At 42.8% G+C, this 26,290-nt stretch overlaps 1 protein-coding gene across 1 annotated transcript; it reads left to right on the forward strand.

The window, feature by feature from the left end:
• Positions 1–26,022, forward strand: DCSTAMP (dendrocyte expressed seven transmembrane protein). Its single transcript, XM_058833553.1, has 4 exons — positions 1–99; positions 7,223–8,278; positions 22,680–23,000; positions 23,745–26,022. Exons 2-4 carry the CDS (start codon positions 7,253–7,255, stop codon positions 23,814–23,816), a joined length of 1,419 nt encoding a protein of 472 aa, XP_058689536.1. The 5' UTR covers positions 1–99; positions 7,223–7,252; the 3' UTR covers positions 23,817–26,022.
• The last annotated feature ends 268 nt before the right edge of the window (positions 26,023–26,290 follow it).

The raw sequence follows: 26,290 nt of genomic DNA on the forward strand, positions 1-26,290 counted from the left end.
AAAAAAATTACGCATGTGAGATTTTTTACTACTGTCTGTCTCGATTCCCTGAAACACACAGCACCGTGAAGAACCTTCAAGAGCTTTACAGGGGTGCCTGTAAGTAACACTTTAAGGTTAATATCCAGGAACTTTGGACAGTAATCATGGACTGAGATAGCTGTTCTAAGGTAAAAGGACTTGATTTAAGTTAACTGTTGTCACCTTACTGATTGGAGAGTAAGGGCATCAATGGGGTCTAAGTTTCCCATTTAACCTGTTGTTTCTCTTAATAAGACTTTTTTTTTATGTATAAGGATCCTGCACACTATTCTAGGCAAAGGACAAAAGGCAAAATTCCATACTATTCCTAATGCTTGTGAAACAATTTACTCCTAAACTCTCCCAAAAGTATGTATAGAGCTATTCTGTGCAGGAGAGGGACTGTGTAATCTCATATGTTCCCTTCCTTTCCTCACACTGGAATTTTCTGTGTTTTGTAGGGTTGTTTTTGGCAATAGGCAAATTGTCATTTGGGTTTCCCAAACTGTGCCTACATTCCTTCCTGCGTCTTAAGGGAAGAATATGTTTGTGGGTTTGTTGCATCACAGCCTCCTAACACAGCCCATAGAGTTGTGAAAAAATTTGATTTTTTGTTCTATGTCCCTTCAATAGTTGCCCATTTTCTATGGCTGCCCACAACACATTTTCTGTGTCCTTCTCTGAGTGCCCAGCTTAGTCAAATACAACCTGTGCTGGCAATTAAGAAGCACAGGGAGAGGTTCATCTTCCTGGGCTTTGCATGGCTCTCTCTGAGTAACCCAGACACATTTCACAGTTGAGCTAAAATTCTCATAGAATGCAATCCATCTTCTGTGATGGTGGACTTCTAAAACAGGTCTGAAGTAATGATTCTGGGTAACTGCCCTTTTCTCTTCATTGACATATAGACAGCTCGGATGTGGACATCACAGAAGACTTGAATTGGAAGAACTCTTTTTAAAGATCATTGAGTACAAACTCCAGTGGCAAAGACATCTCATATTAGATGAAATTTAATCAATTTACGGCATCCTAAAAATCTTGTAATATCTTGCAGTGTTCAGAATTATCCCAAGCTATCAATTTTCAATACATGAAGAAAAAGAGATCTCACTCAGTTGCTCTTTTCACTTGTTTGTTTTTCCATGTGTATACATTGTTATATTTGCATTGCTGTGTTGTTTAGTATTTCAAGTTCCTATGTGCACATATATGATTAGATATTTTAGTTATCCCTTCTGTTTAATGTGTTTAGTACTATTTACTTTCCTTCCTCATGCAATTAAAAGCAAATGATGTGAACTTGAGAAATTATGAGGGTGTCAATGAAGCTCCGGGGATAGCTGCAGTAGTGTTGTTGGATTTTTGATTGGGATTTTATTTCTCTATTGAATGTCCTGCAATGACCAAAGGAAATAGTATGGAACTCCCTCCTGTATTTTTGCTTTTACTCTGCCATAGTTCAGCACAAAAAAACGAAGTAATTTTCTTCTATTTCAATGTAACTGATTCAGGCTAGAAAAGAAGGCTCCTGAAGCTGCCAAAAAAGGAAATATTTGTTTTGATATTCTTATGGTGTGCTTTCTCTTCTTTAATTCCTGTATAAAATCCCAACAGGATTTATGAGGCAAAGATCATTGGGTAGCTGAAGCAAGGCAAAGATCACTGTGAAGCTGGGCATCAATGGGAGCTAAGTTTCCTATTTAACCTAATGTTTCTCTTAATAAGTCTTTGTTTTTATGTATAAGGTTTCTGCACACAATTCTAGGCAAAGGAATTCTTTTCCAAACTTCCATTCTCCTCCTGAGATCAGCCCAAAGAACAGTGCTGTGCAAAGGAAGTTATATCAGGCTTGGTGTGAGATGCAAAAACTGGGTGGTATTATTCAGTCCTAACTCAATGGCACCTGTAGTCCCCAGGCTTTGCCTGACACAGGTCTGTATCAAAATAGAAAGTAGATTTAGAGGTCTGACTCCTTTTTGTCATGCTTTGCAAAGTCAGCTGTGTCTCTGTTAAAAAATTCCCCTAATTATTTAGTAAGTCCCTTTCCTTTACTCTTGTACTCTTTTACTTACTATGTATTTTTAGGAGATACCTTCTTCTTCCATTATAATAAAAGTTGGCAAAGTGCTTGCATGGGTGACTAATCCATATACTAGACATGTAGACCTACTGTTCACCTCTAAGCAAGAAATAGCCTAGAAAAGGTAGAAAAGGTTTCACAAATACTTACTGCAAATATTTGGAGTTTCAATCTATTGCAGTTGGACTTGATGATTGTTTTTGGCCCCTTCCAACTCAACTGCCCTATTCTATTCCATTCTATCTGTAGCAAGCCATCATCGGCTGCAGGGTGAGCAAGGGACGAGGACAGGACCAAGCTGCTATCAGAGGGAGCCACAACTACTTGGAGGATGACTATGGGGGAGTCTCCATAGAAGGCAGGAAAGAAATCATACATAGGATCAACACATACTATAAAAAATTACATAGCTCTAGCACAGGGCTCATGGCTCAGCTGGAAGGACGTTTTCTAGGCACTCTTGGTGCTATGTACTTCTGCTTCCTCAGATCTGTAGCCATATCTGAAATATCACAAGCAGGATCTTAAAATGTTTTTAAAATTTTCTTGTGTATTTTAAAATGAAACTAGAAAAATATCTTTTAAATATGTTGCATTAAATTTAGTACATCACAAGTCTTAAGAACTGTGGCCTCCTGGCCAGAGAAGCTCTTTTGGAGAATTTGTTTTTATAATTACTCCTGCCAGCATGCCATATGGTAGAAGAATAGCATGCTTCCAGAGCTGAGTAAATATTTCCTAGAGAGGAAAACTAAAGCACAGAAAGGTTCCCCTTGGACCCAACTAAAAAATCAGTTATGGAAGCAGAAGTAGAGCACAAGAGTTTCCAGCTCCCCTCTGTGGGAATGGGAGATTTTCATCACTAGAAACTATGGTGGAAAGAAATTGGCAGTTCAGAGCAAGAAACAGCTTTCCAAGAATAATTCTTTCCTTATGCTACATAAATAATGGTATCAGCCTCCACCTTAGTTCATGTTACAGGACAGAAGAAAAAGTATTTTGCTTCAGACTGCAGTTGAAATGAAGGTTTTGTTCTTGTCAGCCTCCTGTTAGAATTCCTAACTGCACCAAACAGCATCAGGAAAGCTTTTGTGATTTATGTTTTCAAGAGGAATCATTCCAGAAAGCTCTCAAAGTTTACTATGTCTTTAAGTTCTGAATTAACCTTTTTAGTGATGCCAAAAAATTATTCCTACCTCTAAGTCAGACAATTATTTTCCTTTCCCAAGCATTCACAGCTATTTAAGTGCCTGGTGATATAAGAATGTTCAGCCTCCAAACATTTTTTTTAGGTTTAGAGTTTTCATCCTTTGAGTGTGCTCACTCAAAGTACACTCCTGTACTTACTGCTGAATATCTGTGCCTGTTGCTGATGCCTTATGTGGGGAAAATTGAGGTGTCAGACAAGCCACAGAAATGCACACTGTGAGCCTGACTCTTAACCTGGAAAAGTTTAAGCTTAGAGATGGGCTCTTGAGGGGATGAGAATGCTCCCTTTGTGACCTTGAGTGACCTTGGGGAGACCTGAGCATCCATGCCACAGGCTCCAAAATTCACTGTGTCCTTACAATGCCTTTCTTGAGCTCTAGGTTCATGCAGGTTAGGACAAACCTACCATATATGTTCTGAGTACTGCAGGGATCTCATGTAACAGCATTGAATATGCTCAGAAAAGGAGACTTTTTGATTATTTTCAAGTTCTGTCCGTATTTTGCAAGTCTCCAGCCTCCCAGTCCAGAAGTACTTTTATTAAATCTAAGGATGCAGTCATGCCAAAATCCCAGTCACATATTGCAGCCATTTACCGAATGCCTATAAGCATTAACCCAAATCCACCATACCAGTACATACAAATGCCCAAAGCCATGTAAAACCTGTGCCTGAGAACAGCTGTGAAATTGGTGCTGCTAAAGGTAACTCAGTGTGTTATTTTCTTACACGGATGTTTTGGATAGTAGTAGATAAATGCTAGCCTTTTTGCATTGCATTTTGTTAAGGTTTCTTAAATCAAGAACAGAATGCCAGCTGTATTCACTGTGCAAGGCAATTTTTCTTAGATCTACAAAGAAGTTGTGGCAGCATATACTGTTTAACAATCTGCTCACGGAGACACGGGATTTGCTGACAAGGTTTGCTGGCTCTTAGGTCTGGTTCTGCTTGATTTCAGAATCATAAGCATCTCCTTTTTGATTATGTTTCCTAAAAAATGCCTTTCAGTAGAAGAAGACAAAGCAGACCATGCACATAAGTAGAAAGGCAGCTCTGCTCATAGCAGAGCCGGGTGGCCAGGTGGCTCCTGTGCTAACTCTCCTCCCCATTTCACCTGCAGCACCTTCCCAAACATGGTGACTTCTACTTACTTCTGGGACATTAATTAACTAATTTTGGTACTGTGAAGAAGCTGTTAATTGTTCTTGTACTTCATTTACAGCTGAGTTCGATTAGGCCCTGGAGTGGAGCAATTTTCTCAGCCTTCCTAGGCCCTGTGATAGTGCCAGGAATTAAGCCCACCCTGAGAGCCTACTGTGGAGCCTGAGAGCCACCACTGTTTGCCTGTGCTGAAGTGCTTAAACACAGAAAACACTCAGCATTTTTCAGGATAGTCCTCAGCACTAGAAAGGATCAGGCCCAAGTAAGACCAAGGAAAAGCAGCACATCAGTACAAGATCCCAGCTGGTGATGGATGCTTGCTCCCATAATATACAGCTCCTGTTGCACACAAAGGAGATAATGACACAACTAATAACTAATTACACTGAGGAGGGGAAATGGTGCAGTGAATGCTAGGAGGATTCATAAAATCTAATACGAATAAAATGCAGTATGTGTACAAAATTATAGTTTAGTTCCTGTCTACTTGCTGTGCTCATGCTAAGCAAAAGACAAACTAATATCTTCAGGATGTATTTTACAAAGACAACTGTTCCCTATTTAAGATTAATTTACTGTTTATTTTGTTTAATTAATATCTCATTTGTTCTAGAATGTTAAAATGCTAATATGCATAAGAATTGACCTTGCATCTTTGGAGAAATTGCACTGAAAATATTATTATTATTATAGAAAATCAAGGAAAGATATGAGCACTGAACTGTCTCACATCAAACTGAATTGAATCACAGAAATACTCTGTAATTTACATAACAGGCATACTGGTTAGTAGGAGAGATGGTGACAAGCACAAGGTATTAGGGTTAAAAAAGGGTTAAACAAAAAATTGCAGAATGGCAAGGCTGGAAGGGACCACAGTGAATCATCTGGTCCAACCTCCCTGCCCAGGCAGGATCATCCCAGAACACGTGACATGGGATTGTGTCCAGGTGGTTCTTGAGTATCTCCAATGAGGGAGATTCCACAACCTCTTTGGCAGCCTTTTCCAGTGCCTGGTCACCCTCACAGTTATGAGAGGCTGGAATGACTGATGTCTCGAGACATTTTGGGGTGTGTGTGTGTGGGGGAAGGGGCAGGCTGAAGCAGTGCCCTGTCCCACAGCCTGTATTGCAGCCCTGGCACACGGGAGGTAGTGCTGCATACCTCTCCCTTGGAGCCCCTCACCCAGCTCCTAAGTGGCCAAATGACTGCAATTCCCACCTGGGAGAAGGGCCAAGGGGTGTTTAAAGTGGAACATGAAGCAAGCATGTCTTGACTCTACCTCCTCTTGGAATTTCTATCAGCTGCACACCACTGCAACCCAGGAGTGGTAGTTATGTGGCTTGTCTTTTATGTATTTTCTGTCTTTCTGTTTCTAATTCTTTCTTCTCAGAATTTTTGTGTAACTTAACATCAAACAGGCTTAGAATTTGCTAAGTTAATGCTTTGAGAAGTGTTTTATCTTTTTTGAATGTTTCACTAAATCTTTTGCCTAAGTTCTCTGATTTTCTTAAGTTGCCAGTAAAGTTTTTTAGTTGTTTTGACCCCTTGAGAATATCTTGTCTATATCTGTCCCATGTGCCTAACTCAGAGCTTACATGAACAACTTTAAGCCCTTTTAAGAGCCATGTTAAGCAAAGTTTTTAGAAGAGTAAAGAAGTTTTTCCTCAAGTTCTGGTGGAATTTTCCATGCATCAGCTTCTTCCCATTGGCTCTTGTCCTATTGCATGGCACCACTGAGAAGAGCCTGGATTCTTCCTCTTGACACTTTCCCTTCAGATACTTGTACACATTGCTGAGATTCCCCTCTCAGTCATCTCTTCTTAAGGCTGAACAGGCCCAGCTCCCTCAGCCTGTCCTCCTAAGAGAGATGTTCCAGTTCCCTCACCATCTTCACAGCCCTTCTCTGAGCCTGTTTCAGGAGCTGCATGTCTCTCATCCTGAGGAGCCCAGAACTGGACACAGAACTCCAGATGTGCCTCACCAGGGCTGAGCAGAGGGGCAGGGTCACCTCCCTCAGTCTGCTGTGAATGTTCTTCTTAATGCACCCCAGGATATCTTCGGCCATCTAGGCCATGAGGCACACAGCTGGCTCATGGACAGCTCACTGTATATGGACCAGTTTGTAGGCATGCTATCCCAGGAGAGACCCAAAGAAGGAATGGTGCCTCTGAGGCCCAGTTTCTTTGCTCTGTACTAACCTACCTCCACCTGAAGAATCTGTGCTTCATTCCCCATTCCTGGGCAGTGTGTACATGCTGCTTGACCAGCTCCTTCCTCCCTGGTAGCTGCTCTGGCTGCTCCCTGCAGATCCATGCTCCCCTTCATGGAGCTACCAACAAGACATTTCTGTGCTCTTCTCTTGTCCTTCTTGGTGTCTACAAGGCAAAGCTAGCATCTGTGGGGAGAAGTGGGTGCTACAGCAGGCTGATGTCTCTTATACACACACACTGACACCCACACATACGTACATGTGCATGTGAACCATTATCTCTACATAGCTAATGAGAAATCAAAGTGTGCAAAACATAAAAGGACAAAAGATAGAAATCCTTTTAGAGTCACCTCTTCAATATATCTATCTGTGACACTGGGGACAAATATTTTGGTCTCATGTGTGGTGGTTCAGCCCTATGTGAGTCAGACCTGCATATTTTGCAGTGTGAAGAAGTATCAGACAGCCAGCACATCATTCTCAGTAGTGTGACCCTGTAAATTAACAGTGTTTTTCTTTTCCTTTCCTTTTAGTTTTGTGGTGTCAGCAACAATCAGAAGAAAATGCAAAAATTCATCTCAATAGCTTGGAATGCATGGGAAATTTTTATATCTGAAAGGAAACCTGGCTGGAAGTATCAGATGCAGCTTTTTGCAGTTTGCTGTGCAGTTGGCTTCCTCTCCAGCTTTCTATTTTTCCTTAGCATGCACTTCTCCTTGGCACACCACTCTTTGGGGCCCTTATTGATTTCTGGATTCATCTGGATTTTGCTTTCTATCATGCTCTTCTGTTTCAAGCACCTGCGCTGTTTTAGTGCTCTGTTCCTCCTTTCTTGTGGACTGAAAAATGGCAGAGATGCTCTTATTACTGCTGGCACAGGTGTTGTAGTGGCCAGCAACATTCAAAATATTTTTCACAATCTGAAGGTTCTGACAGACAGTATAACTTGTCATTTAAAGCATGAGCAATTTGCCTTGATAAAATATTATGTTGAAGCAATAAAATGGATTTATGAGGTGGCCAAGCTTCCTGCTGAGCTACCTAAAGATATAGTGGTCCTAAAGCATGAATTCACACCATCTTATTCAATTTCAGATGATGCATTAAAACAAGAGCTAAATGACACAGAGCAAGAAATCCAGAGAATAGCTAACCAGATATCTTTTATGTTGACTATACTGCCCTATATAGGTCAGAAAGTATTGCCTATATTTGGGGTTTTCCTAGTTTCTTTTGGAACTGGCCTCTTTATCAAAAAATTTGTGGGTTCTCATAGTATCAAATTTAAGAATACTTATATCACAAAACAGTTCATTGCATTTGATGAACACCAAAAGCAACAGCAAAGACCTTGTCTTCTGCCACTTAACAGAAAAGAGAGAAAAGATTACGTGACAATCCCATCCTTCTTCTTCACAAGAAAGGACAGGAAAAAAATGCTGTGTTCTTTTCTCCCTGTAATTATTCATCTTTGCATCTGGCTTCTGTTTGCTGCAGTAGACTCTTTGTTTTATTTGTTAATTTTTTCTGTGAACAAATATCTCCAAGAAGTACCGGATCTAGACATTCAACTCAGTCTCTTTCAGAATGTAAGTACTTATCAGTACCATATATTTCTTATATTAGTGCTGAAAAATCTCCCTTCATCAGCTTCAAGAGCAGACATACAGCAGTGAGCCGTCCGATGGGATATCGTTCATTTCAAAAAGCGCCATTGCCTGTACAGATACATATGTTGGGTGGAACCAGACAGTTCTTCCCAGAGCATTGTCATATTTGAGAGAATGGTAAATTTTAGAAGAAGGACTTTCATTGTTCCATTCATATATATGCAGAAAACCAGAAGCTTTGAGTCCTTATGGGTCATTCACTTAACAGTTGGACCTGATTCTTGTCAACATTCTTGTTGACACTTGATTCTTCTCCCTTCCAACTCAGAATATTCTGTGAGTCTGTGGCAAACTTCAGAGATAGATCAGATTGCTCAGAGTCTTGCCTGAATATTCTTAAAGGTGGAGATTTTACCACTGGAGTGATGCCTTTAGTGCAAAGTAAAGCTACCTGGTTTGATAGTTCAAGAATTATTCATCCCAAGTAAATAAAGCAAGAGCAGCAGGAGGCCAGCATGGGTGAGAAAGGAGCTCCTGACAAAGCACAGAATAGGTGAAAGAAGGGAGAACGGTCCCAGGAGGAATGGAGATACGCTGACTGACTATAAGGACTGGGGCAGGAAAGCCAAAGCCCACCTGGAGCTGAACCAGGTGAGGCAGGTGAAAGGCAGCACAAAGGTCCATAAGCAGCAAAAGAAAGACGTGGGGAAATGTATGTTCACTGTGAAGAGCAGAGGGGTCTTGGTGGCAACAAAGGACACAGAAAGCCCAAGGTACTGAATGGCGTCTTTAAGCTGTGCCTTTACTAGGAAGACCAGCCTTTAGGAGCCCCAGGCCTTTGGGACAAGGACAAGTGTGGAGCAAGGAGGATTTACCCTTGGTGGAGGAGAATCATGTTAGGGCACATTTAAGCAAATGTGCAACCCTGGGACCTGACAGGAGGCATGCATGGGTGCTGAGGGTGCTGGCTGATGTCACTGTGAGGCCACTTTTGTTTGATTGTCTTTCAAACATCATGGGGCCTGGGAGAGGTTCCTGCAGAGTGGAAGAAAGCAGGTGTTACTTCCATCTTTGAGAAGGGGAAGGAGGAGGATCTAGGGAACTACGGTCTGGTCAGCCTCACTTTTATCCCTGGGAAGGTGTTAGAGGATATAATCATGGAAGCCATGTTCATACATGTGAAGATCAGGAAATATATTAGGAGTTTTAAGCATGGATTTATAAAGGCTAGATCATACTTGACCAATCTAACAGTTTTCTATGATAAAAACACTGGGGTGCTGAATGAAGGGAGAACAGAGGATGCTGATTGTGCTTTTATTAAGGCTTTCACTGCTGCAACACTGGAACACAGCATCTTCATTGACAATTTGATGAAGTGTGGGCTGGATAAAAGGAGAATGACATGTACTGAAAATTGACTAAACTCTTGGACTCCCAAAGTTCTGACTTGTGGTACACAGCCACTTCTGGTGTCCCCCGGGAGTAGACACTGAAACTTATGCTATTTACCTCTTCATTAATGACCTGCAAACACAAACAGATGGTAGCCACACAAGCCTGCAGACAATATAGAATTGGGCAGATTGTCTGAAATGCCAGTGGGTTGTGCTGTCATTCAGAAGAGAACTGGGCCAAGAGAAACCTCACAATGTTCAGGAAAGGAACATGCCATATCTTGCAGTCCTTGAAGAGAAATTACTCCATGTTGGGAGTTAACTGACTGGGAGGTGGCTTTGCACAAAAAGGCCCTGAAAGCTGGACACCAAGTTGACCACAAGCCTGCAATGTGCCCTTATGGCAAAGAAAGTGGTAATTTGGGCTGCATTAGGCAGAGCATTGCCAGCAAGCTGTAGGATGTGATCCTTCCTCTCTGCTTAACGCTGCTGAGACTCAGTACAAGAAGGGCATATAGTGGAGTAAGGAGTCAAGGAAAGGGTCAGGAAGATGATTAAGGGACTAAAGCATATATCACATGAGAAGAAGTGAGGACTGTTCAGGCTGAAGGAGAGATGGTTCAGTGTGTGTAAATAAGTGATGGGGGGGGTGGGTGTAAGAAAGAGGAACCAGACACAGGAAGAATTTCTCCAATGAAAGGGTTGTCAAGAATCGGAATGGGCTGCCCAAGGAGGTAATGGAGTAACCGTCCCTAGAAGTGTTCAAGAGTTTAGTTTTTATGGTGTTGTTTGGTCAAAGGTTGGACTCAATGACCTTGGAGGTCTTTTCCAACCTTAATTGTTCTATGATTCTGTGACTTTTTGGTGGTTCACAGTGCAGGGAGAAAAGAAAATTAGGACAATTGAAGGAAATACATTTTTTTGTTTACTCTTCAGGTGATCAATAAGAACCCAGCTGATCACAACCCTAATCAATCTGTTGTAGCCTCATTATTTGCTGTGTTCTGTTGTGTGTGGTTATGCCTGTGTTTCTATCCTTTGTACCTTGATGGCAGTCTCTGATCATAACCTGCCTTGGTTGTGACCCACATCAGGGCAAAGGAGCTTATTCCCACTACATATGGGCAGAAGTCCTGAGTCTAACCATGTCTGGCTGATTCATGAGTCCTGTACTATGAATTTGCTCTCTTTGTGAGCATTGTTCACTCACATGGAAAGCTGTTTGCCTCCTTCAAAACAGAAAATTAATGTCATCATCAGATTGTTTCTAGTTCCCCAAGGAAAGCTAATGACATTAAAATGTAAAATTTAATCTCAACAGATTTGTTATATCAAGCCTCAGGGCTGATGATCTCAGGGAGTCCAGGAAGCTGGGTGAGCAGGACAGACTCAGAGACTTGAGATGTTTATTAATTAGCATGAGCAATAAAGTTCTTCATGCACTAGTACCCCTGCTTCATATTGAGTTCTTAATGAAGATCTTCCTTGCCTATACGTTTGTTCAGCTTATGGATAAAATGTCTTGAGACAGTTTGGAACAGGATAATATCAAGAAAAGGCCAACAGGCTGAAGATGGGTAGCATGCTTTGAGAACTTGATTTCTCCAGTGAACATCTAACAGAAGTGCCTGGCCTCTGTAGGGTGATTATAAAAGCCACAAGGAAGAGTTTATTATTCCTCTGACATGATCAGAAAAGAGTCTGGGTTACTCAGTGTCCCCACAGTGTTCTTACACACCGAACAGGAAGTTGCCTGCCAGTATGGTCCCAGCAGCAGGTTTAATTTACCCTTCTTATTGAGCATTTCAGTCCACAAGCAGTGAAAGACATCAGCTAAGCAAAGACAGCTACAAGAGGAGGTCAGGTAGCCTCGTTTGTGTGACAGCCTTTGGTCAGAGTGCTGCCTGGGCCAGTGTGTGGCTGCAGAGAGGGGACAGGGCTTGGTGCCATGTGGGCACAGCTGGGTTGCTGTTCTGTACCACCCACAACATAACTGCAGGTGTGGTTCCAGGGGGAAGAAAGGGTGAGCACCCCTGACCATGCAATATTTTTGCCTCCCTCTTTCCATTGGGAAGGTTGTCAGGATCAGCCATGCCCCTGCCTCTCCCATCCTCTGCTGCCCGTTGCCTTCCTGTTCATCCAAGACTTGACTCAGGCAGACAGTGCTGAAAAGCAGCACTGGTGTGGGAGGCAGCTGAAGGGAGCAGAGCGGTGGAGGCAAGCCCGAGCCCAGCCAAGTCTGAGCTGAGCTGAAAGGAGCTGAGTGGAGCTGGGTGGAGCAGTCAATAGCGCCAGGGCCAGTACTGGAAGCAGCTGCACAGAGTTGAGTCCAGTGTCCGAAGTGGTGGCGCAGTGTGGCGGGGACAATCCTGCTTTCAAGGATTTGTCTGTCATTGCTTTCTGCTGTCTTGGGCTCAGGGACAGAGGGAGTGCTGTGGTGAGTGCCTGCCACCTTGTCTTTGTCTGGGAACACCCATGTGGTGCTGGGCATAGGAAGAGCCACCATCTTGGCTTTGTCCCAGGGCCACGTGGAACACGTGGAAGTTGAGATGGTTGTAATAAATTATGGTTGTATTAAAAATTCGGAGTATATAAGAAAGATATGTTTTGTAGAAACAAAACAAAATATAAAGCATGGAAAAGCCTCTCCCCCCCAAGTGGGATGAGGCTTTCTGCCGAGGGGTTGCTGATTACCAGCAACGCCCAAGATAACTAACCAAAACCGGCCCATCAACCCAAACAAACACACAGGACACGGACCATCAGGAAAACAATGACACTAGCTCGGGAAATTATCTACCTCCGGATCCAAGCAACGCCCTGCGGATTCCAGTGGGTAGAGAAACTGATCAATCGAAAAAGACAAGTTCCAAAAGAAAAGCTTCGCCAGACTCAAACATCTCTGTGTCGAAAAAGCAATCAGGGAAAACAAAGGAGGAAACCCGGCCAAGATATTCATCGGCACCAACCCGGATTCCACCACCCTGTCATGAAAAACTTAACTTTGCAACACACAGAGTCTCCTTTGCATGAGAGGAGACTCTGGCCGGACACAAAAATAATGTCATCATTTTAGGTCAGGAAATCCATTCACTGGACAATCAAGGACACTTGGTGAATGGAACTTGCCTGGAATTTTGGCCTGAGGACTTAAAAATCCTATAAAACCCCAATCCTGAGGATGCTCAGACGTGGATTTGGGAAACCTATACCTCCGGTGTAGACCCCTGTCCACCCAGCGCTGCGCTGTTCTTTTTATTGTGGGTTTTTATCGCTGTTTCTACTTATTATTGTTTATTAATAAATTTTTCTTTGATTTTATCCCAAAATTGCCTTTGCATTTATAACAGATTGGTGCCGTGACTCGGATCGGAAAACTGTGGGAGAACCTCGCTGTCCAGGAGGGTACCCCCGCTGATTTCAGCGGCCTGGGAAGCCGAGAACCTCCGCAGTTCACTCCGACATCCGAACCAAATTTAGGCTGAGGTAAAAACCACAATAAAAGAGGATACGGATCCAAGAAGAGCTCGGGAAAAAGCCATGGCTTGGTAGCTCATAAAAAGTCAGTCGTGCACGAAGACATCCTCGCAAGAAAATTGCTGTAAGTACTGCGAGGTTGAGCTGGTGATTGGGCAAGCGTGTGTGAGACGTGATCTGATCACGGAGCGAGAGCGGACTCCAAAGCCGCGGTTCCATCCTCCCGCGAGGGAATTGGCCGGCCACGGAGGAAGCGAATCGGTGTGAGAGGGCTCTCTCTACGCGTTTGTAAAGCCTGGGGCCAAAGGGGTGCTCTGGGGGACCGATCACAAAGGGCTGGAAGAGGAAGAGGACGTCCAGTAGAGCTCGGGAATGAGTAAACTCTTCTAGCAATCAGGGCCCAAGGAGAGGTCCGGAGGAGAGATCAAAGCGCTAAGAAAGACCCCGGTACAGCAAACCGCGAAGGTGAGTATTAGCAGACTTTTGTCTCTCAAAACACAAACACAACGCAGAGAAACAGGTAAGACTCCCTTTTTCACCATGGGACAGAGGAAGAGTAAAATACAAAAGCCAGTAGATAAGAAGAATCCTTCCATAGAAACGAAGGAATTGTTAGACATCCCACCAGAAAGTCCTTTTAGGTTGGTTGTTAAAATATTGAGAAAATTGCCCTGAGAGAAAAAGAAGTCCAAGGCAAAAATGATCTACTATTGTGCCGAGGTTTGGGGTGGGCAGGAACTGAGACCCCATCTCATTTGGCCAATATTAGGAATGTTTGAAAGGCGGACGTGTAATGAATTGCTCTCTTATGTAGAGAGCAAGGTTTCCTCAGACTCTGAGGAGAAGGAATACGCCAAACTCCGGCTAAAGGCCAGAGTAGGGCTATTTCCAATGAAACTAAAAAGCGAAACAAAAACAGAAACCTGGGAGCCCCTTGATCATTTACCCCCTCCGTACCATGGGCCGGCAGGACCTCCCGTGGTGGATCAAGTGGTGCCATCAGCTCCCACGAGCTCGCCGGCACAGCCAGGTGAAGCACACACATCGCGAACAGGGGAGCCGGCGCCAGCAGTGGTTCCGGTGGCCCCCCCCCTTCTGGCTCCTCCTGTGGGGACCGCAGCCGCCGCCGCTTCTCCAGAATCCATGGTGGTGCAAGGTCGGGGAACTCCTTATCCCCCAGTGCCCGTCCCGCTGCCACAGCCAGGTCCCTCAAATTTGACAGGGGGAATCTTTCATAATAACCTGGTGGCAATGGACTTTACATCAGTAATAAAGGACCAGACTCTCAAAAACCCCTATTCCCCCCCCGCAAGCAGGACTCGGTTTAAGTCTAGACAGATGAGTGAGGAATGGGAAGAGAATGAGAGTAGGCACAGAATGTTCCCTCTCAGGGAAGTGCCTACTGCTCCAGGAGTGATTGGATTTGTAAATGTACCCCTAAATTCAGGGGATGTGCGGGCATTTAAGAAAGAGATGGGAAGATTGTTGAATGATCCGTTTGGAGTGGCAGAAAGGTTGGATGAATTTTTAGGCAGTAGCATTTATACCTATGAAGATCTCATGGCTATCTTGAGATCTCTGTTTAGTCAAGAGGAAAGAGAAATGATTAAACAAGCTGGTATCAGGGAGTGGGAGCGGCGAAACCCTCAGGGAACGCCAGGCACTCAAAAGTGGCCGAGCGTAAGCCCGAGTTGGAGCGCCCAAACAGAGGATGGTAGAAGGAGCATGAATGATTTAAGGAATATAATTGTGCAAGGAATAAGGGAAGCGGTTCCCCGGGGCCAAAATATTAGTAAGGTGTTTGGGGAATGTCAGGGGAAAGAGGAATCCCCCACCGAGTGGTTGGAAAGATTGCGGCGAAGTCTGCAGATCTATTCTGGGACGGACCCTAGTTCTCCGGTAGGAGAAGTGTTACTTAAAACACAGTTCGTGGCGAAATCATGGGAGGATATTAGAAAGAAATTGGAAAAGATTGAAGGGTGGCAGGAGAAAGGTCTCCAAGAGCTTCTGAGGGAAGCTCAAAAGATTTACATGAGGAGAGAGGATGAGAAACAGAAACTCCAGGCCAAAATACTAGTGGCCGCAGTAAAGGAGGCTCAGAAAACAAGAACAGGCACAGGGCAAATTTAAAACAGCGCCGAAAAAGCCGCAGGAGTCTCAAAAGGACGGCTCCGCCCCGCGGAAGGATTCCCCAGAATGTTTTTACTGTAAGAAAGTAAGACACATTCAGTGGAACTGCCGTCAGAAATTAAAAGATAAACAAGTATTTCAAGAAGATTAGAGAAGTCTTGGGCTCTTTCAGATGGGGACGATAACAGCTAAAGAGCCCTTGATAAAATTAAAAGTAGGTCCCCATCGTGAGGAAATAGAATTTTTGGTCGACACGGGAGCTGAGAGAAGCACCCTGCAAAAATTACCACGGGGATGCGTGGTAAGTAAGGAAAAGGTAGTGGTAATCGGTGCGAAGGGAGATCCCTTCAAAGTTTCTGTAATTAAAAATGTGGAAATAGAGTCTGAAAATAAAATATGCCTAGGAAATTTGTTATTAGTAGAAGAAGCCGATTACAATTTGTTAGGAAGAGATATGATTGTCTCATTGGGTATAAACATTGTCGTAAAGAATTCTGAATTAGTAATAAAGATATTCCATTTGACTCCAAAAGATGAAAGGGAAATCGATCCCAAAGTATGGCATTCAAAAGGGGAGGTGGGGAAATTAGATATTACCCCCATCAAAATTGAAATAGAAAACCCAGAGGACCCGATAAGGGTAAAACAATATCCCATCCCGATAGAAGGGAAAAGGGGTTTGAAACTAGTAATTGATGACCTCCTTAGAGGAGGTACCCTCGAACCCCGCATGTCTCAACATAACACCCCCATCCTGGCAGTGAAGAAAGCGGATGGGAGCTTCCGACTGGTGCAGGATCTCAGGGCAGTAAATGCTAGAACCCGAACCAGGTTTCCGGTAGTGGCAAATCCTTATACTTTACTTAACAGACTCTCACCCGAGGATGTATGGTACAGTGTAATTGATTTAAAAGACGCATTTTGGACTTGTCCTTTGGATGAAGGGAGTAGGAACTTCTTTGCCTTTCAATGGGAGGATCCGGACACAAACAGAAATCAACAGTTAAGGTGGACGGTCCTCCCCCAGGGGTTTGTGGAATCACCCAATTTATTTGGACAGGCATTGGAACAATTACTTACTGAATTCATTCCAGAGGAAGGGACAGAGCTCTTACAGTATGTAGATGATTTATTAATTGCTGGAACCATGGAGGAAAAGGTCAGAAAAAGTACAATTTCATTATTGAATTTTCTGGGGAAAAAGGGGTTGAAAGTATCAAAATCCAAACTGCAGTTCACGGAGCCCGAGGAAAAAATCTGGGACATTGGATTTCTCAGGGGAAAAAGATGCTAGATCCTGACAGAGTGGCCGGGATTCTGGTGCTCCCAGCCCCAAAAACGAAAAGACAAATCAGGCAATTTTTAGGGCTCCTGGGATATTGCAGACAGTGGATTGAAGGATACAGTGAAAAAGTAAAATTTTTGTATGAAAGATTAAACACAGATAGAGTAAAATGGACCACACAGGATGAAAGCAAGTTTCAGGAATTGAAAACTGCACTCATAACTGCGCCTGTTCTAACCTTGCCAGACACTAGCAAAGAATTCCAGCTATTTGTCGTTGTAAGTGGACAAACAGCCCAAGGAGTTCTGACCCAGGAGTGGGCAGAAAAGAAAAAGCCCATAGGATTTTTATCAAAAATCCTAGATCCAGTCAGTCGAGGGTGGCCCACTTGCTTGCAAGCAATTGTTGCAGTAGCTCTGTTAGTTGGGGAAGCAAAAAGATAACTTTTGGAGCCTCTTTAACAGTCTACACCCCACACGATGTAAGAAATATCTTACAACAAAAAGCCGAGAAATGACTAACTGATTCGAGGCTTCTGAAATATGAAGCCATGCTAATTAGTTCGCCAGGCCTCGAGTTGAGGACAACTACTGCCCAAAACCCGGCGCAGTTTTTGTTTGGGGAACCAACAAGTGAGCTGTTGCATAATTGCATTGAAGCAGTGGAATTGCAAACTAAGGTAAGACCAGACCTGGAAGATCAAGAGTTAGAGGGGGGAGAAAAATGGTTTATTGATGGTTCATCAAAAATGGTAGAAGGAAAAAGAAAGTCAGGTTATGCCATCATAAATGGTAAGACCGAACAAATCATAGAATCAGGTCCTTTGCAAGCATGTTGGTCGGCTCAAGCCTGTGAACTGTTTGCACTCTTAAGAGCCCTCAAAGGCCTGAAGGGAAAAAGGGGAACTATTTTCACAGATTCAAAGTATGCATTTGGGGTAGTGCATACTTTTGGAAAAATATGGGAAGAAAGAGGTTTAATAAACACCAAGGGAAAAAGATTAATACATGGAGAAATAATTAAACAAATCTTAGAAGCTATCAGGGAGCCCCAGGAGATATCAGTAGTCCATGTAAAAGGACACCAAACTGGGTGGCGGTTTCACACCAGGGGAAACAATCTAGCGGACAAAGAGGCGAAACGAGCTGCATTACTGACGGTAAGTATTCCCGAGATCAGTCCCAAAGAAACCCCAGAAGTGTCCGTGTTTCCTTCAGAGAAGGAGCAAGAAGATTTCCAGAAGGTAGGTGGATATTTTAAAGAAAATAAATGGTGGTTGCCAGACGGGAGGGAGCTGGTTCCAAAAAGTATAGCGAGAGGAATACTCAGGAAATTGCATGAACAAACCCACTGGGGAACCCGGGCACTGGCTGAACAATTTTTAAAATTTTTCGGATGTAAAGGAATCTTTGAACTTGCCAAGCAAGAGGTACAGGGGTGCGTGATATGCCAGAAAGTAAATCGTGCCAATTCAAAACAAACAAATTGGGGTGGCCGGCCACTTTCGTATAGGCCATTCGAGAGAATCCAGGTAGATTTCACGGAACTACCAAAGATTGGGAGAAATAGATATTTATTAGTGATAGTGGATAAACTGACACATTGGGTCGAGGCATTTCCCAGAGCAAAGGCTACGGCCCAAACCGTGTCTAAAATTCTACTAGAGGAAATAATTCCTAGATATGGGATAGTAGACCATATCGATTCTGATCAAGGGACTCACTTCACTTCCAAAATCATCAAACAACTGTCAGAAGCATTGGGAATCAGATGGCAATATCACACCCCCTGGCACCCTCAAAGCTCGGGACAGGTGGAAAGGATGAATCAAACCTTAAAATCGCAATTATCCAAATTAATAATCGAAACAAAAATGACTTGGGTCCGATGTCTTCCTTTAGCTTTGTTAAACATCCGGACCATGCCTCATTCTGAAACCGGTTTATCCCCTTTTGAAATGCTATATGGAATGCCATATAGGCATGGGATGCCGGTGGCACACCCTCAAATAGAGGATGTGCAATTACAACCTTATCTCATTTCTATAAATAAAAATCTACAGGAACTCCGGAAAAAGGGATTGATTCCTCAGAGCCCAACATTGGGATTTCCAGTTCACAAAATCCAGCCGGGCGACAAAGTATTGATTAAAGTGTGGAGGGAACTTCCCCTCAGTCCGCATTGGGAAGGTCCCTTCCTCGTTCTCCTGACCACGGACACTGCTGTGAGAACGGCCGAGAAAGGGTGGACACACTTTTCTCGGGCCAAGAAGGTTCCGGATTGCCAAGCCCCCGAGTGGAAGATCACCACCCCGCCAGGAGATTTGAAAATCAAGCTCCGAAGGCACAACAAATGAACAATAGCGAGAAGATAAGTTGTAATATCCGCGATTGTTATTGTTTCCCGTTTATACATTTTAAGTGCGCTTATTGTAAGCAGATTTGGGTAACTCATTGCATAAGGGGTTATAAACCAAGGGGATTGTGCACTAGGTGCTACGAAAAAGAGCTAGACCAGACCAATCGATTCCTGATACTTGCGACTCGAGCGGGCCTTTTGGAACTTGACTCTCCGGAGTGGTTCCTGTTTTACCAAAAAGGATTAAGGGGTCAGCTTGATTGCAAAGTAGACCCCTTGGAAATTGAGTGCCGGAGGACCGTAAAAGTACCTTGTAGATTTGAACCAGTTAAAGCCTCTCGGTGTGCAACCTTCAAGCGGAGGTTTGCCATCAGGACATCAAGGGCCCCTGAAGACAGTCCTTGCTGCCGGGAAGATGGTTATCCCCGCCGTATACTTTTGTACGGGCGGAGGGAATGGCAGAGGGATGCAATTGTGGGGAATCCTGATGTCCCTGAGCCTAGTCATGTACTCGATCAAGAAAATAGAGGCCGAGGCCCCCCTAGGGGAGGCTCCCCAGGGGAAGTGTGAGCAGTGTCAGACTGCCCCAGAAAACGAGCTCATGACCAAGTGCCCTTCAGAACTACAGGCAGGTATTTGTTGGTTAAACGGCACTCAGTTTGAATTGTGTAAATCAAAAAGGAAAATCTGGTGCTCAAACTCGAGAGTAAGTATCGAGGAAAAACCTATTCGGAACTTGGAAGAAATAGGGGCTGCTGAGACCCACTTCCGAAACAAAAGAGAAATAAAGGGAATTCCCCCAATCGAGGTCTGTGGACAGTGTAATAAGACTGTCTGGATTGGGGGAAAGAAGCATTCGACGTTTTTGGCATACCACCGAGTTAACCCTACCTGCTACAATGAAGCAAGCTTAAAACCGTGCATGATGGGGGGAAAGCTGTACTGGGAAGGGAAAAATGTAAAACACGAGACAAGGCTGACATTCAATAATGAACCTATAATTTTGGAATTATTGAAGTCAGACGATGAGAACTCGTGTCTTCAATTCGACCCAGTGTTTTGCTTTTCAAAGGATGAAAAGGGATTGGATCCAGAGAGTAAAATAAAGCAAATAGCTATAGATTTAAAACGGAAAGAAATGGAAAATAAAAAGAAAAGGCTGGAGCAAGAGAGGTTAAACTCTCTCAGCGAACAATATGAATTATTAGAGAAACAATACGATAATTGGAAATTACCCAGCCCTAACCAAAACTTGTTTGTTGACTTAATGCAGGAAATAGCCACTGAATTAGGTATATCCAACTGCTGGATATGCGGGAAAAAGGCATACAGTGAATTACCTCGGAAGTGGAAAGGGTCATGCACACTGGGACTAATTCGGCCGTTTTTCTTCACCCTACCAAAAGATGAGAGTAAATCCCTAGGGGCTCCCCTCTTTGAAACATTAGCTCGACAAAAGAGGGATCTAAAAAAGATATTACCGATAGCAGGAGGGAGCCAGAAATGGAACGAGGAGGAATGGCCGGCCGAGAGAATCATACAATACTATGGTCCGGCCACCTGGGCGAATGATGGCAGTTGGGGTTATAGAACCCCCATTTATCTCCTGAATCGGCTCATTCGACTGCAAGCGGTAATGGAGGTAGTTTCCAATCACACCTCAGAAGCCCTGGAACTCCTAGCAAGGCAACATTCTCAAATGAGGGCCTTTGTTTACCAGAACAGACTAGCCCTCGATTACTTGCTAGCTGAGGAGGGAGGGGTGTGCGGGAGATTCAATGAATCGGAGTGTTGCATGGAAATAGATGATTATGGCGAAACTATAAAGGGACTAGCTGCGGAAATCAAGAAAGTGGCACATGTGCCCGTTCAAAAATGGAATTCTATTCTACAAGCCTCTTGGTGGGACCAAATTTTCGGTCAAGGAGCTTGGTGGAAAAAGCTAGTGTTCTTTATAGGATGTTCAATAGCCGGAATCATCTTTTTACCTTGTTTAATTCCTTGCCTGATTAGGCTAATACAATCTGTAGTGCAAGGAATGCAAATTGCCGCCCTCCCAATAGATCCAGAAAAATCACAAGATAAAAGTGCCCTTCTTTCTAAATTACTGGTTTTAGAAGAAGAGAAAGAGAGTAATAAGGCATTAAGGGCCTTAGAAAAATTTGAAAACGAACATATGCTGACCACCAAAATTGACAATTAGAAAAAAAATGATGATGGAAAAAGAATAAGAAAAGGATACTTTTCTTTAAAAAGAGTGTAAAATAACGAATTTTTAAATGTGATAAATTATTAGGTGGGGGACTGTAATAAATTATGGTTGTATTAAAAATTCGGAGTATATAAGAAAGATATGTTTTGTAGAAACAAAACAAAATATAAAGCATGGAAAAGCCTCTCCCCCCCAAGTGGGATGAGGCTTTCTGCCGAGGGGTTGCTGATTACCAGCAACGCCCAAGATAACTAACCAAAACCGGCCCATCAACCCAAACAAACACACAGGACACGGACCATCAGGAAAACAATGACACTAGCTCGGGAAATTATCTACCTCCGGATCCAAGCAACGCCCTGCGGATTCCAGTGAGTAGAGAAACTGATCAATCGAAAAAGACAAGTTCCAAAAGAAAAGCTTCGCCAGACTCAAACATCTCTGTGTCGAAAAAGCAATCAGGGAAAACAAAGGAGGAAACCCGGCCAAGATATTCATCGGCACCAACCCGGATTCCACCACCCTGTCATGAAAAACTTAACTTTGCAACACACAGAGTCTCCTTTGCATGAGAGGAGACTCTGGCCGGACACAAAAATAATGTCATCATTTTAGGTCAGGAAATCCATTCACTGGACAATCAAGGACACTTGGTGAATGGAACTTGCCTGGAATTTTGGCCTGAGGACTTAAAAATCCTATAAAACCCCAATCCTGAGGATGCTCAGACGTGGATTTGGGAAACCTATACCTCCGGTGTAGACCCCTGTCCACCCAGCGCTGCGCTGTTCTTTTTATTGTGGGTTTTTATCGCTGTTTCTACTTATTATTGTTTATTAATAAATTTTTCTTTGATTTTATCCCAAAATTGCCTTTGCATTTATAACATGGTGAATATCTTTTGAAGGTAAACCACCTTCTCTTTCTATAGAGGTTTTTAATAATATTGCTGCTGTTACTGTGCATCTTTTATTCCATTGCTTGCTGCTTTCAGTAACTTGCTATCTCAACCCAAAGTCTCTGCCTTTGTCCCTTTCTTACTGGAAGGGGAGAGGCTTATTTGGAGTTTAATTTTTGGCTGGTATTAAACCACCATGGTGTGGAAGCACTGCTGATTGTGTGCTGAGACAAAACCAGAGGGACAGACAGTCCACTCTGCAGTTTTACTCTCAGTGAAGGACCCTCCAACAGGGCATCTGAGCAGAGTCATAGGAGTGGAAAAATATTAAACCATTATAACCAGATTAGCTAAATATTTCCCTATCAGTGCCACTGAGAAGGCAAGTTTTAATGGTCCAAAATGCTGTGCATTGTCCCAAGAGAAATAATGAAAATAGAGTCCAAAACATTTATGAATAGCCAATAAATATATTGTTTTGAGCATACTGTGTATAGACACTGGAGGGTCTAGATGATTTAGGATCCTTTGTAAATCTGAAAAGGTGGTAAAGTGGGAGAAATATTAAGAAAGGAGGGAATATGTATTATAACCAACACCTTTTTTCCCCTTTTCTTGTGCAGAACAATGAGAAAAGCTATATAATTTCTATGAAAGAGCATATTGCAAAGACTGATTCTTTCAAGATCCCTTTGTTTAAGCATAACTGCATCCCTCATCCAGAGCTTGCTCTCTCCATGATATGGATTCAGCTTGGAGTCATCATCTTCTTCTTAATAATTTTTGGGTTATTCTCTGGCTTCCTGACCCAGCTTAAAATACTTGTTTCAACTTCCTTTTATCCTGATACCGAGATGAAACGGATACGTTATTTACATGCAAAATTACTCAAAAAAAGAGCAAAGCTACAAGAGAAAACTGGGAAGAACATGTTTGCAAGAACGGTAAGCCATGAGCTCCGGGGAAAAAAAAAAGTCTTCTCACTGGGTGGTAGCCAGATCCAGGAAATACTTAAACACTTGTTAACTTCAATAATATGCTAATAGACTTTCCCCAATGCTCAGGAGCCAGAGACACATTGACTAATGGTAAGATTAGATCATCATTCAGTTGTTTTGTTCCATACTTCAGCACACATGCCTCAGACATGACATTGGTATGCTCAAATGACTATGTGCTGGAAAGAAAATGCTTCTCAGATTCAGAGTCCTCCAGAGAAGTAACTATTTTCATGAACATATGAAAAGCACTTTAGAGTATTCCTGCAATCTAGACAGAAAGTGCTAGGCAGCAAGGGCAAGCCTAAATGTAGAGAAAGATGTTCTGGTATTGCTTAGCAATGTGGAATATATTTCTGTTTTAAAACACAGTGTGACTGCAAGTAGCATCAGGAAACAGATCTTTTTGCTTGCAAAAACAATTATCTTGCATATATATATATATATATATATATATATATATATATATATATATGTATATACACACACAGGGACACACTCATGGAAACAGCTAACACACATGCATATACTTACGGCATATCCAGATAGAAAGCTACAGACATACACAGTTTGTTTGGTTTTTTACAGCCTTTTTTTTACTGCCCTCAATACTGACTATACAGGGTATTAGTGTCTGGGTGATCTTAACTCAGTAATACTATCATATAGATCATATTTCTGTCTTTTCAGGTCAACTTTTGGTTTCCAATCCTCAAGGCAAGAGAGGCAGTGAGGAAGAAAGAACTGAGTGTAACAGGATGACCGGATGATGTGAAAAAGACCAAGTGAATCCTTGGATATGGCTGAGATGCTTTAGCTCCACCTGTGTTTTGCACCATCTTTCCTATGAAATTTCAGTTCTGAAATGTAAAAATTTCACACACAAAGGCTGAGCAGCAGTATTTTGGAAAAGATGCCATTGTGGATAGTATGTAGTTCACCACAGATTGCTCTGGATTGCATCAACAGTTGTTTCTCAACTTAGCGTTTGCATTATCTGGTACTTGATTTCTCAAGTACCATATAAAGTCATGGATGATCTGTTCTTCTGTCTAAAAGCAATAAAACAGTTTGGAGCTTTTAGGACTACAGCAGAAACCTCTTTGGGTTGAGCTCACAGAGGACGCCAGCAGCAGGTTTGTCTTCTTCACATTTGCCAGACACTGAAGATAGAAGACGCAGCAGAGACTGTCCATTGCCTTCTGGGATGGCCAAGAACTGGGACTTAGATGTTTCTAGATCTTTTTATCTATTTCTCAAGCCTCAAGCCCTTCAGCCTGGATCTTTGCCATCCCTAGCTTCTAGTCTTCTACCTAGTCTCCCACCCACAATGCCTTACTTGGTCTGTCTCCCACTTCCACATACCCATGGACTGTATCATTAGTGCAGATTGTACAATCCCTTTGATAATCATGACAGAGGTCATGTAAAAGGTAGAAGTAAGAATGGTCACAAGTGCTAGAATAGAGAGGAATCAAGTGCTGTGGGCGCAAACAAGCTTATCTTTAAAAGCTAAGGCATGTAAGTAGAGGTGAACAATGTTTCAAATCTTGCAGACTAAGGAAGCTTGAAGAGACAAAAATGGTCTTAATTATGTTGCATAAGCACCATTGACTTCAATGAAATAAAACTGATCCAATACTGAAGTGCTTCATCTATTCAACCAACATTGGTAATGTGACCTTCATATGATACAAGAACAAATGCAAAACGTCTAAAGATGTAGGAATGACTTATGTAGCTTTAGAGATTTAATGCAGAGCTAAAAAATGTACCCAACAGGCAGTGTATTTCTGATTTTCAGCCACAGCCAACTTCCTTTTTTAGACTGGATAATAGGAAATTCTGCTCCCTTCCTCTATAATACATGCATGGTTTCAGGACAGCCATTGATCAATGTCTCTGTTATCTGAATGAATTAAGACTTAAAACTGGTTGCAAGTGTCAGAAGTTATTTTCCACTTAAACCACTGAAAAACATGAAGATTGTTTTTCTTTGGGCCTTCCAAAGTCTCACTTCTTCATGCATGCAGGTGGTTCAGGTTGCTGGTATGACAACAATTTGTCTCTGGGAAATGGTACTGGATTAAAGCCATGCATTATTGAGAGTTGTGCTGAATGTCTCTGAGAGGCCTATGTCCTTTTTGTTAAAGTGGGACAGCCTGAAATAGTAGCAGAATGTCAGCTTGTATTTTAGGTGCTACTGTCAAGCACCAGCAGCAAGAAGCATTCTGGTGAGAGAGAAGCAATTAGGAGGTTGCTCTAAATTTGGACTCACAGAACAGAATAGCTATACAGGTACTATTGATAAGAGGATCACACTCTTGTTATCCTCGCAGATGAAAGGGAAAGAGTTACATGTGAATAAGAGCTAAATTTTTTTGGCAGAGTTCTGAGTAATCACTGGCAGGAGTTGCATGTGCTCCTTTCAATCCCAAAGGACAAGCTCAAGTATGGGAGCAAGCCTGATTTACAGCACTACGACAAAACACCACACACATCATCAGGAGGAAAACTTTGTTTTGGAGTTTCTTGCCTTTCCTGTTTGATGGTGCTGCCACTCAGAATACCTTTTCACTCTGTTGTTCTACAAGGAGGAAGCGAAAGGTTTGCAGCCCATGGGAATGGTTCATCAAAATGACTCAGATGTTGGGCAATCACGGGGAGAGATGTCTAAATCTGTTAGGATTTTGAGCTCTGTAGTACACTTGCAGGACAATGCCATGTCTGCATTTTTCATTTATTTAAGTTCAGCCAATGTTGAATGTAGACACTCCCCTCCCTACCTGTCAGGACAATTAAATATTGCTTAGTTTGACCTTCAAACCGATAAAAGCTAATCCTTCTTGAGTAACTAATTGTAATTCTGTACAATATGTCTGTTCTGTTAAGTATTTTACCTAGATGCTTGACCCCACTACCAGTGACAGAAGATATGGAAAAGCCCAAGGTATTTATTTTTCTTGGTCTTTGCAGGTAAGACTGATCTTTAGCCACTGCAGACCTCTCAGACCTGAAGGAAAGGCTGGAGCAAGGAAGACTTATCCCTTGTGGTTAGAGAGCACTCAAACACCACAAGACATGATGGGAGGTATCCATGGGTATTGAGGGTGCTGGTTGATGTCACTGAAAGGTGTCTTGATTTTTTGTAAAAGGTCATGGTGATCAGGAGGGATTACTGAGGACTGGAACATGTCACTCCCATTTTCAAGCAGGGTAAGAAGGAAAATCTGAGA

Source organism: Poecile atricapillus, chromosome 2 (assembly GCF_030490865.1).
Source record: "Poecile atricapillus isolate bPoeAtr1 chromosome 2, bPoeAtr1.hap1, whole genome shotgun sequence".
Classification (NCBI taxonomy): Eukaryota; Metazoa; Chordata; class Aves; order Passeriformes; family Paridae; genus Poecile; species Poecile atricapillus.

Bases quoted from the DNA above. Each gene is read 5' to 3' on its own strand.
- DCSTAMP (XM_058833553.1), top strand. From the start codon at position 7,253: ATGCAAAAATTCATCTCAATAGCTTGGAATGCATGGGAAATTTTTATA. The intron at 8,279-22,679 runs GTAAGTACTTAT...TTTCTTGTGCAG, and splicing joins AACTCAGTCTCTTTCAGAAT to AACAATGAGAAAAGCTATAT. The intron at 23,001-23,744 runs GTAAGCCATGAG...CTGTCTTTTCAG, and splicing joins AGAACATGTTTGCAAGAACG to GTCAACTTTTGGTTTCCAAT.